The 16,819-nt window shown below is 27.9% G+C and overlaps 3 protein-coding genes across 5 annotated transcripts in view; 2 read left to right on the forward strand and 1 right to left on the reverse strand.

Moving 5' to 3' along the window:
• LOC132921140 (Kv channel-interacting protein 1-like) overlaps window positions 1-16,819 on the reverse strand; it is a 411,785-nt gene that overhangs the window by 201,907 nt on the left and 193,059 nt on the right. The gene's annotated exons all lie outside the window — the stretch shown is intronic.
• Window positions 1,703-4,256, forward strand: LOC132921142 (cuticle protein 7-like). Its single transcript, XM_060984001.1, has 2 exons — window positions 1,703-1,864; window positions 3,471-4,256. Exons 1-2 carry the CDS (start codon window positions 1,853-1,855, stop codon window positions 4,143-4,145), a joined length of 687 nt encoding a protein of 228 aa, XP_060839984.1. The 5' UTR covers window positions 1,703-1,852; the 3' UTR covers window positions 4,146-4,256.
• LOC132921172 (cuticle protein 7-like) lies at window positions 9,917-12,820 on the forward strand. Its single transcript, XM_060984036.1, has 2 exons — window positions 9,917-10,067; window positions 11,062-12,820. The coding sequence occupies exons 1-2, from the start codon at window positions 10,056-10,058 to the stop codon at window positions 11,395-11,397; spliced, it is 348 nt and encodes a 115-aa protein (XP_060840019.1). The 5' UTR covers window positions 9,917-10,055; the 3' UTR covers window positions 11,398-12,820.

Below are 16,819 nucleotides of genomic sequence, written 5' to 3' on the forward strand. Positions count from 1 at the left end.
TACAAGTTTTTAAAGGATATAAAAATATTGAAAATTAGATATAAAGTTATAATTGTAAACAGTAGCTATTTTCCAGAAAATTGTGAAAAAGTACCAATAGCCAAAACCTTAAGCATTATTTTATAACTATATTTTATTAATATTAAAAGTTTATACTGTTTAGTATTTTTTCACTGCACAATAATAATTATTATTTTAGGATTAAAGTCTCATATTAATGATTAAATATTTTTGAAGTTTTGATGTATTTTCTGATTTTTACTAAACAATTTTATGATCAAGGTTTAAAATATTTAAATTATAATATTAGAATATAGATTTTTGTTTTTATGTTTAAAGTTTTATAGAATTGCAATTAGTAACCAGAAAAAAGTATTTAATACAATTTTTTTACATTCGTTTATTATTTAAAAAACTTTTTATAACTAGATAATAATTTTATAATAAAATAAATTTTACTCAATAGATTGCTTCGATGAAATTAATTGTATTATTGGTTTTAATATTCTAAGAAAATTATATCATATTTTCCTAAGTGTATGTTCAACACTCAATATCTTCTCTATGGTCATTGTTTTCTATCTTTTCCATAATATAAGTATTTAATGAATAAATGTGTATACTAAATTAAATCTACAAGTTATTGAATAAGTTTTTCTTTAAAATTTAAATTTATGTAGCCATTAAAATAATACATTTTCATTCTAAGGTAATTTTTTAAAATGAAAAATAAGTGGTTTAACTGTATTATTTTATAGAAATTTAATAGTCATATTTCAGATAAAAAAAATATTGTTTATACTCGTACGATAACAATATTAGCATTTTATGTATATATAATATATATTTACAACATGTGCAGGAACTTACAGTACCTAATAATTATAATAGTATATAATAATATTATATATAGGCTAAACCTACAGGCCATTAGTATTATAATAATATTAAGGTTTTTTTTTCAAATTTTAGCTTAACTAAAAATAATAATAAAATATTTGGTATAATAATTTAATTACCAATTCCTTGGTAAAAATTTAATTGAATACAGTAAAATTCACAATATTAAATAATGTATTTACACTATAATATTAAAAGTAGTAAATAAAGTTAGCTCAGCTTATTTTCAAAATAGACGTTTATTGCATAATATTTTTGTTGTGAAAAAGTTATCCATAAACTCTTTTTGCCTTGCAGAATTAATTTTTTGCAAAAAAATCTTTACCTAAAGCAAACCAAATGGAAATAAAACTTTTTTCTTTGCACATCTCGTGTATATAACGTATCTGGCGTTTAAGAACGGGCGAGACTGAGTGAATCGGAGCAGTGTAGTGAGCAGTAGTCTACCCCCCAACCAGGTAAACCGCGTATTATATTACACGGTGACCATGAGGAGACGAAATTAGCGTACGTAAAAAAAAAAAATGGGAAAAAAACTGTAATATCTGTATGACTACATGGAAAATGATAAATTATAAATGTACCGGAAGTACACGGTTCAACCTTAACCGCGGCGGTGACAGGTGGTGAGGGGGTTACCAGTGATGGTGGCTGGGTTTGACGAGAACAACAGTAGTATTATGTCTAAACCTCGAAAAAAAATTAACTGATATGGCGCTTACACCCGGCGATGACGCCGGAGGACAAGTAGGGCGTGTTTGGTGCATTTGTCCTTCGTCCATGCCGAAAAACTGCCGGAGCCCCCTTCTCCCCCGTCAAATTCTCGGTAAACTACCATCGCATCAAGACTATATAAATCGGTTCACCCACATTTGCCAACTATCAATCACCAACGTTTGATCTGTAACTGTCGCAATTCAAGCACACAAATACAGCCACTAAAACCATCAAAATGGCATACATGGTAAGTAACTATATGGATAATATTATGATTTTTAAGTTGAATAGTGTAGAACGTTACGTGTACGAGGGAAAATATAATAAATAAAGAAATAGAAAATACATTTTGGAGCGTATGCGACTTTCAGTACTTTACGGTGCTCGCAATCCGATGGATTTCGTTGTATTTTGTGTAACACATTACGTTCGTTTAAGACTAGCCTTTGTATTCGGTATCATACGTGAATTCAGTTTGATTTAAGAAAAACTTTTTTAATGAATTCTTTTGATGCATAGAAATAATTTCCTGTTTTTTTGATGTGATCATTTAGTAAATTTTAAACAATTTGTTATGAATTGGTATATTTATAAATTAAATAAAGTTTTATTATTTAATTCACAGTGAAAAAATTGTTGTTCATCGTTTAAATTAGACAAGGTGAATTTCCAATAAATTATTATATAATTTTATGTTTTAAAAACTGTGATTTAAAAATTTACCTAAATTTTTTGGATATCATAATTCACTAATTATTACATCATAAACAATGTAACTGTAACATACCCTAATAAAATGTATTGGTATAAACTGGTACAATTAACTTCCTAGTAATTTAAAATATACGTAGGATGTACTTAACTTTATTTTTATTTTTATGAATTCATCAATATTTATTATTATTATTCATCATAAAAATAAATACACATTTTATTTAGTTCTATTTTCGAAATACGTACTTAAATGCATAAACTTATTTTGTTTTGATATGGTTAAATGTATTAATAAATTGACTGGTTTTTAAATCAAGACGTTTATTTTTATTACCAAACTTGTGTAAGTAGTTCTGTAAAACTTAATTCAATTAAAACACTACCAAGTTATTTTTTAGTACTACCATAATCTTTAAAATCGAATAAATTAAATTATAATTTTAAAATATCCAAGTTTGTTTTTTAGAATAATATATATGAATATTATACTAATGATTTAAATACACACTAAAATATGTTGTTTAAAGCAAAACAATTAAATATTTATTTTTAAATCTTGAATTACCCATTAGTAAAGTTTTGACTTTTACTAAATTATTTTTATTTACTGATTACACCTTGAGTTTTCTTGTTAAACTATTTTACCATTTTCTTTTAAAATCGTTATAGTTAATAGTAATAATTATATTATTAAAAAATATGCTTCGAAGTTGATCATTAAATTTTATAATATATCAAAGGTATCTCATATAAATAAAATAAGTTAAAGTTATAATTAAAGCATTATTAAAAATATAAATTCTACGCTTTTATGATACGTATATTATATTATGATACGAATATATGGAATATTTAATACAAATGTTTGAAATCTTTTTAAGTACGCACTTGTTTATTTTATATTTTCTATGGGTATATAAAAAACATATCGATATAGGAGATATATTAAGTATAATTTTTTTGATCAAATATTTTTACACGGTGTCTCGGTGTAAGTAAAATGTGGTATTATGTTTATTTGTATTTAAAAATACAATTTCTGCTTAATATGTTCTAAAAAATGGGATATTTTATGATATATAACATTATAACTTATAAGTTATAACACAACAATAACGATACTTCTATTTTGGTTATAGTTCGTAGTCATCGCCGCCTCCATCTTGGCCACCGCCTGCGGATCACCCGTAGCAGCACCAATCTACTCCGCTGCCCCAGCAGCTTACTCCGCACCCTCATACGCTGCTGCCCCAGCCTACTCTGCACCCTCTTCATACTCTGCTCCTTCTTACAAACCCGCCGCTTACAAACCAGCAGCTTACGGACACGAATCTTACGATGCCCCAGCTCCATACAACTTCGAATACAGCGTAAACGACCCACACACCTACGACGTCAAGAGCCAATCTGAATACGCCGACGGCAACGGTTACGTCAAGGGATCCTACAGCCTGGTCGAACCCGACGGTTCCACCCGCACTGTCGAATACACCGCTGACGACTACAACGGTTTCAACGCCGTCGTCAAGAAGGAAGGTGGATACGCTGCACCAGCTTACTCTGCACCAGCCTACTCTGCACCAGCCTACAAGGCCCCAGCTTACTCCGCACCAGCCTACAAAGCACCAGCATACGCTGCACCAGCTTACTCTGCACCAGCCTACAAATCCCCATCTTACTCTGCCCCGGCCTACAAAGCCCCTTACTCCGCTCCCTCATACTCTGCCCCAGCCTACAAGGCCCCAGCTTACTCCGCACCAGCTTACTCCGCCCCAGCTTACTCCGCTCCGGCTTACTCCGCCCCAGCTTACTAAGCTAAATCTTTTTGACTTTTCAAAATCAAAATGTCATTTCTAATTTATTGTTATTTATTTATTTATATGTAAATATAATAAACAATTATTAAATATTTGCAAATCCGTAAATCTAAACGTGTATTTATTTTTTATATTAAAATCCTACAATGGCTGCTTCGTATCATACTACAGACTGTAAAGAGGTTATTATACATTTAAATGGTCGTAATATTCGTTTATTAAATTAAAACATCGAATTTAAAAGTTAAATAAATTAATCAAATAGTTGTGAATGAATTTATGTAGCCATTAAGGTTTACATTTAATAAAAGTACTGTAATAATAATGTTTTAATGATTGGCTTAAAACGGGATAACATATTACGCAATTTTTAGTAAATAAAAGAGCATAAGCCACGGACCTCGGATAAATATAATTATTTGTGAATTACGGTTACTGAGCCTTGTCCAAATGTGGAACTACAAGAGTTTATTAACAGTTGAGTAATTCATTTGTCCTCGATTCCAACGGATTTAAGCGAGCAACTTGCTAACTATTTCTTTTAAATGAATCTACGTTAAATATACAGTACACTTATAAGATCACCTCAATATAAGATTATTCGCTTTTACGTATGAATGGGTTAGATAAGGTCAGATTAGGAGAAAATGTGTGAAATATCCAAACATTTATCTGCAATACATTCAGAAAAACTGTTAGTTATTATTAGTAATTATATTTTAATCGGTATTAGAAGGGTAGGTATATAAAATTTTCTTCGGATAATGTTTAGTATAAATAAATATTTAATCATTTTTCGTATTATGGTCATTGTATATTATTAAACGTTGATAATTCGATAAGACTACATTGATAATTCTTAAAGTTGATTATAAAATATATTCGTCTAAATTTCTAGGTCACTGATTATATAAGTAGGTATCCACGTAAAACTGGTCCAATTATTTTCATACTTTAACAAGCAATAAAAATATTTTTGGCTATATAAAATATTAATTATTGTGGAGGTGCAATGTAGTGTTGGCTAATTATTTTAAATATCAAATGTTTGTTTTATATTTTCGATGGTTATACACTTCGTTTAATGAAATTATCAAATAATGAATTACGTATTTATGTATCTGACAGTTAGATAAATATTAGTAAATAGGTATAACAATATTTGATTAAAATATTATTACATACAAATTTTGATAATATTTATTTTTTGATAAAAGTGTCGGTATAATATATAATATCTGAATATTTTAACATAGTTAATCAATATAGGTATCTATTTTAATCAAATATTCAATAATAACAATATTATTCACTATATTTTTAACAGTATCCATCTAGGCGGCAAGTCTTCAATATCTATAGTTTATATTATCTTTATTATAAAATTTACTCATCTTAATATATTATATGGAAAATATCTTATGTTTAAATATATCAAAGCCATTATTACAATATTATAAAACATCATAACACAACTATTCTACTATAAAATTCCATAATCGCCATAACAAAGGGTATAGTGTCATCAATAATTGCACATTCGAACGGTTAAAAAAGAATATGTTACCAATATTTAATAATCTCTAAAACTACTAACTATTAATCAATCAACAATTATTGTTTGATATTTTGTAGCACCTATACTATTACGAGTACCATATTGTATTTCAGACCAATTTATTATACACAAGTGACTAGTTAGTTCTGAAACTACCTTATCCCCGAGGACAATATGCTGGCTAGGTGCATCAATTATTAATATGTTGATCGTGTTACGGTTATGTTACATATGTATATCTCTAATGGTATACACCATACCAAGTATATATTATACATATGCATGTGTAAATTGTGCATTTATAATATTATGTATATGTATAGAACTATAGATTCTATTATAAGTGATAACAATAACTATAATATGAATTTTAAGCTAACATTGACTGACCTATTGAATGCAACATAAATACAATAAATATAATTGAAAAATTCGCATTGCACATGTACACAAAATGGTATTCATAAAATGAATGCATCACAAAATAAAATTTATGATGAATTATAACATATTGTGTATAATAAAATATTAATAAGTTTTTTATTGCAAACGCTAACAATAATGAAACCAAATCTCGTTTAGATACTAAATAAAAACACTACTACTACCTATATAACACGAGTTCAATATATTTTATACTATACTTAAAAAAAATTGTTGATGGCCTAGAATCTAGGCCCTGGATAATAGTATGATGGTAAATAATTATTATAAAGTTAAAAAAAATATATTTGTTGACCCATATCATGGAATTAATTTTCTTTTGCTTTGTTTTGTTACTAAACCTATAATAATTAACATAGTCTCTGGAATAATTTGTGTGTTAAATTTTACAAAAAAAAAAAAGAAAAGATTTTCTAATTAAGACGCGTAAACTCTGTTTAGAAAATGCCACCAGTTTTACATGAACACAAAAACACTAACGCGATAAAAGTATTATAAATATTAAAATATAGTATGCAGTTATAATAATTAATAATATTTTGAATTAGTAATTTTTACTTTCATGTAATATTTTATTCTGAATACAAAATGAAAATAAATAAAAATAAAAATTTTAAAAATTTTAATACTTGAAATTTAAGTTTAAACTGCAGATTTTATTGTATTTAAAAAAAATATTGTATTTGACTCGATATTAATGAATATAAAATAACTAATTTATATATACTTTTTTAAAACGATCGTATTCTTACAGCTTTTAATCTCAAACTTTATTATTTATTAAAACAGTACCAATTGATAAAATTAAAATTTTTTTCGATAAATACTTAATTGTGTTGAATTGATAAGTATGAATTAAGTATTTTGTTTTAAAAAAATGATTGTTGTTTATATTTTTAAGACTTAAACGTATCTTTTGGATAGCGATCTTTTTTGCTACATGTTTTTCCAGTTGCTATAGTGACATTTATTAGTATGATGCACGCTTAAATTATATTATTTACTTATGCTAAACGAAATAGGTTTTGAATTTCTCGCAAATTTAAAGTCATGTTCGTGACAATGTCTTTTTCACTGATTGGTTTGTATACTTTTTTTTTTGTTTTTATTATTATGTTAATTTTTCCAAAACTGTTTTTAAACCATAGTAACCATAATGAATGATTTTTTTGTCTTATATTTATTATACTGTATCTTTTTTAATACATTAAATAATTTTATAAGAGGTATATAAGACATTTTACTAAAGAATTTGTAACGTAATGCCTCTCTTCCTCCTTGGTAAAGAATTTCGTTTTGATAATAACGAAATACGTTTTAAAGTTATATACGAAACATAAAATACGTCATCAATGTGAAACGTTTAAGTGGAATTAGATAACGTTATTACTAACTTTATAGTTATTTTGGAGACAACGATGAACGAATACGACATTATAAAATCATTATATTCTCGTCTTCGATAAAAATCGTAGATATACTGTATTATTATGGTGTTAACTGTTTAGTGAATGATAAAAGACAACATTCATTCACCGTTTACTATTGTGTACACTAAATTTTATAATACTCATGTCTCATACTAACATACATAATAATAATATGTATATCATATACTGTAATTGCATAAATAGATATTATTGTTCCAAATAATACGTAATTACTTACAAAGTTACACGAATATATCAACTACATTTTTATGTAGCTGGAACGTCATATACTAATTAACTTATTAGTATTCTGTCGTCTGTCCATTATTAAGTACGAGTAAAATCTATGTAACTGAAAATATTATTTCAAAGATCAATTTAGTTAGCACATACTCAACAAATTATATTTATCGTCGTATCTCACGTGTATGCAGTGAATACAACATAAAAAAATACAAATTAAACGCATATAGTTGCAAGTGAATAATTAAACGAGTACAGTAAGACACGTATAAATAACTTATTACCTAATTAAATTTTAATAGACGCCATACGCCATACTCAGCATTAAGAAAATATAACAACAATCTCTATCATAGACTTGCTAACTTGAGTATTATTTAATGTCTGGAACTTGACCTAATGCTTAGGGTAATCCTTTAAGAGTCCCCCATATCAAAACGGTCTGACGTATGTACCAGAATAAAATTGACTTGCTTTTCACATTAATTGTAGGTAAAAAAAACCATATCACTTGTCTCATGCAAACCCATGAATATAATATTATTTCAAGTAAGGCCGAAAATTAAACATTTTATAAACTCAAAAATACTCAATGGTTATAACCACATATTACATTATAGTATTATATTTGCGTGAACACTTTCTTAATATTTTTAAGAACTATACCGATACCTATTATAGATATAAGTAATCATAATATAACACAACTATAATTTGTTAATTAATATTACTTTTATATAAAATTAATATTTATAAAACTTTTGAATATTACTTTTTAAAAGACTTATTATATGTATAGCTATTACTTATAGGTATATAAGTATTTATTTTACTATAACAAACTATACCACCATGCACTGTGGGGCCCGTTAAAAATGACACCTCTTATATGATTTAAACTTTGTTAAATCCGTTATTTAATACTCGATGTACTGATATCAAAAAACTTAAAGAGCATTTTATAATTTAAATTAAATTAATAAAACGCGATTGTTTAGTAATAAATCAAAAACATTGATTTATAACTAAAGTTGTCAGAAGAAAGTCAGGAATAATATTCCTCATTATGGTGAGTTTCTATTATAACACAAATAATGTTAACTAAGACGTTCATAAAATAACTTGCTAATATATCTAAAAAACTGAACTGTAATTGAACAAAAAAAAATACGATAATACATGTACGAATACAAGTATGTCTTGGCCGCGGCGTTAAATGGGTGGTTCTAACCAAATATAAAATACAAGTCTAACATTTATTCGTTTATTCAATTATAATGAACATTTTATTTCTTGTTACTTATGGAAACCATATAAAAGAATAATGGTTTTTCGTGAATTAAAAATTACCTGTGTGAGCCTTTTTTTTAAATGCGAATTTTTAAATATTCTCTGTGTGTATGTGTACTTACATTATAAAACAAGAGTGCTTTCAAATTCTAAGTCTCTATAGTTTAGATTTTATGTTGATTTTCTATCATTTATGGAAAAGTCGTATTTATATTATATTATATGAATTATAATAATTGATGATTGACTAATCCCATTTGTGTACCTACATTTTGTAACTAAGACCATGGTAGAATATTTATTTATAAACAAATTAAATTATTGAAGTTTTATAAATCTCCTTCCCACTATCGGACGTCTTGACCATTAGTATGCATGTCTGTGTGTTGGGTTTTGACATTTATTTTTTAGTGCTAGTAGATGCAATGTGTTATTGAATTTTCTCATGCGTATGCGTAAACCATAATTTATAAATCGGCAAAAATTGTGAAACGCGTTTATATTTTTAATAGTGACAAATTTAGGGCACGAATTATTCTACAGTAACCAAAAACACACGAATCCAGAGGTAAACATACAGCCTTGGTGCTAGATCATTGTTATTTATATAAAAAATCGTTGGCCGGTCACACGCGCTATAGAACCGGCTGCAACTGGCTGCTGGGCATAATCGACTGTCTCCGTGGGGAGTGGTCGTTTTTAAATTTCTTTAAAAATATTACAATATAATATACTCCTCGGGGTAGGTCATCGTTTGCAACTAACAATGTTTTATGTCGTTAGTCTGAGAAAATACACACACACACACACGGATAAATGCTGAGACATAACTCATTATATTATAATAAGTAGATCACGCAGTATAAATACAACAGTAGCAACAGGGTTCCGATCAATATAATTCTATCCGAAACAGATCACGCACAACTTAAATCCAACAACATGGTTTCTAAGGTATGATATTTTGAAATTTTGATTTGATTTTATTATTCGTTGTACTAAATTATTTTTCTAGAGAAGATAATTAATTTTTTAATCAAGTCGATCATTGTTAATGTCAAATAAACGATGTTTTATCTTTTTATTTAACTTCAAACGATCACTAATAATATTATAATTTATTTAAACTAAACGCTACATTTTGAAAATAATAATTTTACTAATTTCGAATTCTCGATTGTTATCGGCGGTATTGTAATTCTGTTGGTACTTTAAAGTAAATATATTCTTCGACTATTTTAAAGTTAAACAGTCGTTAAATAAACATCAAAATTTAATAACAACGATCCATAAATAATATTTATATAAACATTGATTTTTGTCCAGTTTAATTATTCAACCAGATTCTATTTTGTTTTTGTGTTTAAAGTGGTCATGCATTTGTTGTTTTTATAGATTGTTGTTTAGATGTTAAATTTTTACATTTGCTCTTGTATCGATCATTTTTTAATAGTGATAATTGTTGAATACAGAACAACATTCGATATTATGAACAAAATTATTGATATGGAACATACGTATTAATATTACGAAACGTATTTTATTGATGTACAATACGAGAGGCATAATATTAATATTTGAATACATTCAATCGAAAAAAAACTCGCTTTGTATTTTTTTTGAACTCTCCTCATTCGGTTTCTATTCGTTATTTATTATTGTATGCTAACTACATAGTATGATAATATACTAAATGTAAAATTATTGTATATTCATATTCGCTATGTACACAAAATTAACAATTTCGTGTAATTGGCTTTTAATCCGTAAATAAATATAAATAAATAATCAAATTATAAAAGGTTATACCATTATACCGAAAACGCGTGCACTGATCGGTAATACACGACCGTTCCGAGCACGCGTGCATTACACCTATATAATAAGCATATTTGTAGATTCGCACCAAAATAATAATTATATTAATTATGTGTCGTGGCGGTCGTAGGTTGTGATTTTGGCTTCAGCCATGTTGGCCGCCGTCGCCGGATCCCCGGCGTACCCATCACCCGCCTACTCGGCACCCACCCCGTACGGCTTCGAGTACAGCGTAAACGACCCGTACACGTACGACGTGAAGAGCCAACACGAGTACAGCGACGGCAACGGTTACGTCAAGGGCTCGTACAGCCTTCTGGAGGCCGACGGTTCCACCCGCACCGTCGAATACACCACCGACGACTACAACGGTTTCAACGCCGTCGTCAAGAACGAAGGCGGATACAAGGCCCTGTCGTACTCGGCACCAGTGGCGTACAAGGCCCTGTACAAACCAGCTTACTGATGAAGACCCGCGTCATGCGTTCTGTCTCCTTTTATTTATTTCGATTTCTTTCTCGTTGTCGATTTATTCGCGGTAGTAGATAAAAAAAAAAAAAAAAAACTACGCACCGGTTAGGAAAATGGCATTTGTTTTTTACTGTTATCATGAAATCACCGTTATCGCAGTGCATGCGCATATGTGTGCGACTGCCGAGACGACGGTTCGAACAAATGTCTCGTCACTATCGGCGAAAAATATTCGAATACTGTTTGGCTGACTGCGTCCTACGGAAGTCCGTTCCGAGTATCGAGCCGGTGGTCGCGATTATGGGTTCGGAAAATTTGGATGTAACCGTTGGAATTCCGTCCTTTGAACTGCAGTTGTATTTAACTGTGTAATTGAAATTCAGTAATGCACTTATGTGTGAGAACGATACGTGATCTCAGGATTTCCGGGAGGCATTATGTAGCACTAGTCATTATAAAAACGCGGTTAGAAAAATAATTTTTTAATGATTCGTGAGAACTCCGTTAAAATCGTGAGTACTTGTGAGTATTATGTTGATATTGCTGCGTGACGTGTTATAAAAATCAAGCATTTCATCAGAGATATTATAATTAAGATTATAATAGACTTTTTTTTATGAATGTCTTTATAATATTACTTTGCAAAAATGAAATAATATTTTATGAAAAGAGTTTTTGATTAAAACTAAAGTATTCATCTATTTTATCATATAAAAATGATAATAATATTATATTTATAATCTTAAAACTTGATAAAATCTAAATTGTTAACGAAAATAAATTTTAAACCATTTGCATAAAATGATAGTGCCTTGCAGCACTAGTTAGTTTCACACCGTTGCTTAATGGTGTACATAAATCATCCTTTATATTATAACATATAGGTATGATTTTTGCCCACATTAAAATATGATTATTTGTTCGAGTGATTTGTTACATACTAATAGTATTATAATAGTGATTAGTAAGTAATAACTTAACACGTTACTACGTTAACTTGCTGGTTTGGCCAGTGGTATTTAGGGTATTCAATTTGAAAAATATCAATATTATTATCAATTAATCCTAAGTATTTCAACTTTAAAATATCGTTTTAAGGTTTTTTGTTATACAATTATTAGTGTTTACTATTATGCCATACATATTTTTTCTCCTTTTGGTTATTAATACGATAAATTCTTGTTATTATTATTTTTTAAAATATTTTCTTAAAATTTACTATATTTAAAATTCAATCGATATAAAATTATTATTGTTTATCCGTTTATGTTATAATACATCAGTAAGTATTTCTTTTAAGTAACAATATTTTGTTATGTAGAACTTATAAAAGTTAAACACCAACGTGTTAGATTATTACACGAACACTTACTTTGAAAACATCATACACAATACAATTAAAGAAACACCCGGACGATTATTTTGTTAATAATTTTATTAGGTTATATATTTTAAATAATTATTCAAAACAATTCATGAAGATTATAGTTCTTCATTGAATACTTCTAGAGAGTTTGATATTTTAACCGTGATCAAGGCTATGGTACGAGAATAAGTATTAAACTTGATAGCTCGTAAGTATGATAAATTTAAGACAGTTTCCTATCAATGGAATTGTATTGGAGCTGCAGACCACTGCAACGTGACATATACAACAGACGACGTCTTAAGCTCGTTTATAGACTGTACTCGATTTGTTTGTAAAATCTAATAAATTTTAATGCGTTTAAAATATTTTAACTCGTTGTCGAGTATAATATATCGGTATAGCCTGAATGATATCAGTTTGTGTGATAAAAGTTAACGACACAGACCTTCGGGGTCAGTTGAAAATTACGAGGTTGAGTGAAAATGTTTAAGAATGTGCCGACACAATGTTATTTCATTATTTGTGAATAATATTAATAATACAAAATTAAAATGTGGGTGTTCTATTATTGTTGGCGGATTATTACACGTATAATGTATTTATTCGTTACGGCTAATCGCATTTTAGTTGATCGAATTGAATTATTATTACTGATGAATAATAATAATAATTGGTAAAATAATGTACCTATTATACAATCATTCGCGTGACACGATTGAGATTTAAAAAATATAATTTCTAGAGGAAGCAAGCAAAAAAGAAAGAATAAACGATGATCCGGTTCGTCTCTGTAAGTTTTATGCATGGGTATATAAATAAATTATAATAGTGTCTTTGAAATTCAGTCATGATCAGTGAGGCGCGAACGCAATTACCCGCATTTTGTGTATTGAAAATCGCCACTGCATCAGTAAAGTCAAACTTACGGCCACGACCGTCACTGTCAGTTAACTGCTGCTACTGGTTTACACGCCACTGTATTAAGTATTATATCGTCCGCGTGTTACTGCCATTTATACTAAAACTACCACTAGTGACGGTGCAATATTAATTACTGCGACAACCCGCTGCTTCCGGTCCGTGCGATCTACTTGGGCGTTAATAAATGATTGATCGCGATGCCGTCGCGCGCCGTAGTCGCCATGCAGGAAATAAAATTTAAAAAAATGTCCGCGTACGAAACATAATAATTTTATTACGCGTACCTACTCTACAACATAATAATACATCATAAACGTAGATCGTGACCGTAACCCAACGACGGCATAGCTATATAAGATACATACGTATACGATAACAGTTTTATTATAGTCATTTTATAGGTTGGTAAGTACCCTACCTACTTTAAGTATTTTCACTATTCTTTTATGAGAGAACGTGTAACACGTTGCATCTCCTCCGACTGTCTAATGATCAATATCCATAGCGAAATGTTCCATTGAGGTAGTTAAAAATTGTAACGTCTACTACGTCTAGTTTGTTACAGTTCGAGTTATTTTAAACAATATGCTTATTATCAAATTTTAAGAAGATAATATTATCGAGATGATTTTCTTTTTTATAAAATATAGTCTGACAAATAAGTTACGGCGTACTTAACGTTTTCTTATATACTATATTTATTAGGTACCTAATTTTAACTTATTACAAATAAATATAATCGATAAGACAGTTTATTAAATTTAAACAACAATTAATAGAAAATAATTAAAGAATTAGTAACTCATAACAAAATGTTTTATCTGTAAATGGATTATCAGTGTTACCTATACATTAATACATAATATTATAATATTATGTTATATATACTAGTCTGTATAATACGTATACATATACCATATACCTATGTTATATTACGTATAACTATAAAAAATTTACATTGCTACGAAAAAAAAACTTTACTGCGTTCTCACGATTTACATTTTATGAAATTATACTAGATCATTTCTCATGCAATAGCGATTAAAAATAGAACAATTTTTTTTTCATGAAATTCTCGTGACGTAAAGTATTCCCTATAATCAGGCCAAGATATACATAAAGATATGTAATGGTTGACAATGTATGACGTAACTATACGTACATATATCCTAAGACAATATTTACAGTGTGTGTGTGTGTGTGTGAGTGTATGTATGCCATGTCATACGATATATTGTTATAAATTGTGATTTACTCAATTACGTTAAACGGTTCTGTACAAAATCCCATTGAAAATCACGTTGTCATCCGTTTACATCTCTTAGAGTTAACACCTACGCGCTACTTCATTATTGTTCTTAACGTTTACGTTCCCACAGATAACTCAACATGCATTACTTTTCACTGACGATTAAATATGACACTAATTATTTATTACTAATTCTGAATGGCATTATACAAATGAAATATAACATACTGAAAATGTGATCTTATAATATTTAAATAGGGACTATTTTTTCATTAATTTTAAATTTTTTTAAAATTTTTTACACCGATTATTTTTCTATCTATAAAAGTATATACCAAGTAATGGTCGGCGGTTTAGATATTTTTATAAACATTATTTTATGTTATTCAAAATTAAAAACGTAACATTTATAATATTTATTTCAACGCCACGGTATATGAAGAAAAATAAAATCAGGGGCAAAGGGAGTTTTATATTAATGTTACGAAAATAGTAGTAATCGTTTAAAAAATATTTATTTAACATATTATCAGAATTTTATTTTATGTTAACATGATTTTTGTATTCATTTAATGTATTTGATATTATATTATATTATATTATTATCCACGATATTAAAAACTAACAAGTAGGTACTTTTATTGAGATGAACAAATTTAAAATCCAACAATGTCATCGGACATAAGGTCGTAATGTTTCCAGTACGATTAACTTGAACTATAAGTCAGTTGTGATTTGCAATCAGTATAGCGCGATAGCAGTCAAAAAGTTCAAAAACGTATTAACGTATTAAAACTCGATGAACCGAATAAGACGTAGCAATCAATTGGTAGAAAAAAGTAAAATATCATTTGAAATTGTATATTATACATTTAAAAAAAACTTGCTTTATTCTTTATTTCATATCTTATTTTTATTTCTATAGATTCTAAAGATAACAATTTAATAATTATATATAAAAGATTTATTCAACGATAGTTAATTTAATAATTTAAAACAATATATTACATTTTATAAAGTTATATTAAAATGGTTTCACTGCCTTGAGCTACTTTTGACCATTTAAATAAGTGTACAATAAACGTAATATTGATATTAATAAAAGTCAATGACATTATTGATATAATTTTTACATAATTTATCTATTTAATATCCAAAACCTTGGTTTGCAATAATAAATTTGTATTATGATTAGTAAAAATTTAAATACATTTATCGTAATATTATTGAAATGTATAATAAATATTATTTTATAATTTAACGTTTAAGTTAATAATCATTTATTTATTTTATTTATTTTCTTTAGTTGATTCATGATTTTAATTTGATTGTAACATTAAAAAATAAAAAAAAACAGGGAAATTCAAAAAAACTAGAGCCCTAATTGTTAGGTATAGTTTCTATAATGAAATGAATGATTTTCACTATACACATTTCTCAATATTATAATACTTAGATAGCTATAGTTCGAATAAAAGTTTTAAAATTTGAATAAACTGCAAAAACGTAGGTACATAATATCAATTATGTTGTAAAATACATATCGAATACAAAAGTCAGTGAAATACGAGCAATACGATGGGTTTGATTATAATTTATTATTATGTATTATAAATATGTATTGTGAACAATTAATTTATTGAACAAATTGACTTGAGATAAAAAAAACCAAATAGCATTGATGTTTAATAAAAAGAAAAACAACCATGGATGAACAATATGATTTATCATAGTTAATAATATAACAAGTTTAAAAATAAAGAACTGCCGGAGAACCATTTTTCGCTTTATACATTGGCGTCCATAGAAAAAAAGGCCCATAATAATAAATAGTACAATGATATGGTATCTATACGGTTCTCGTGTAATATATTACTC

Source organism: Rhopalosiphum padi, chromosome 2 (assembly GCF_020882245.1).
Source record: "Rhopalosiphum padi isolate XX-2018 chromosome 2, ASM2088224v1, whole genome shotgun sequence".
Lineage (NCBI taxonomy): Eukaryota > Metazoa > Arthropoda > Insecta > Hemiptera > Aphididae > Rhopalosiphum > Rhopalosiphum padi.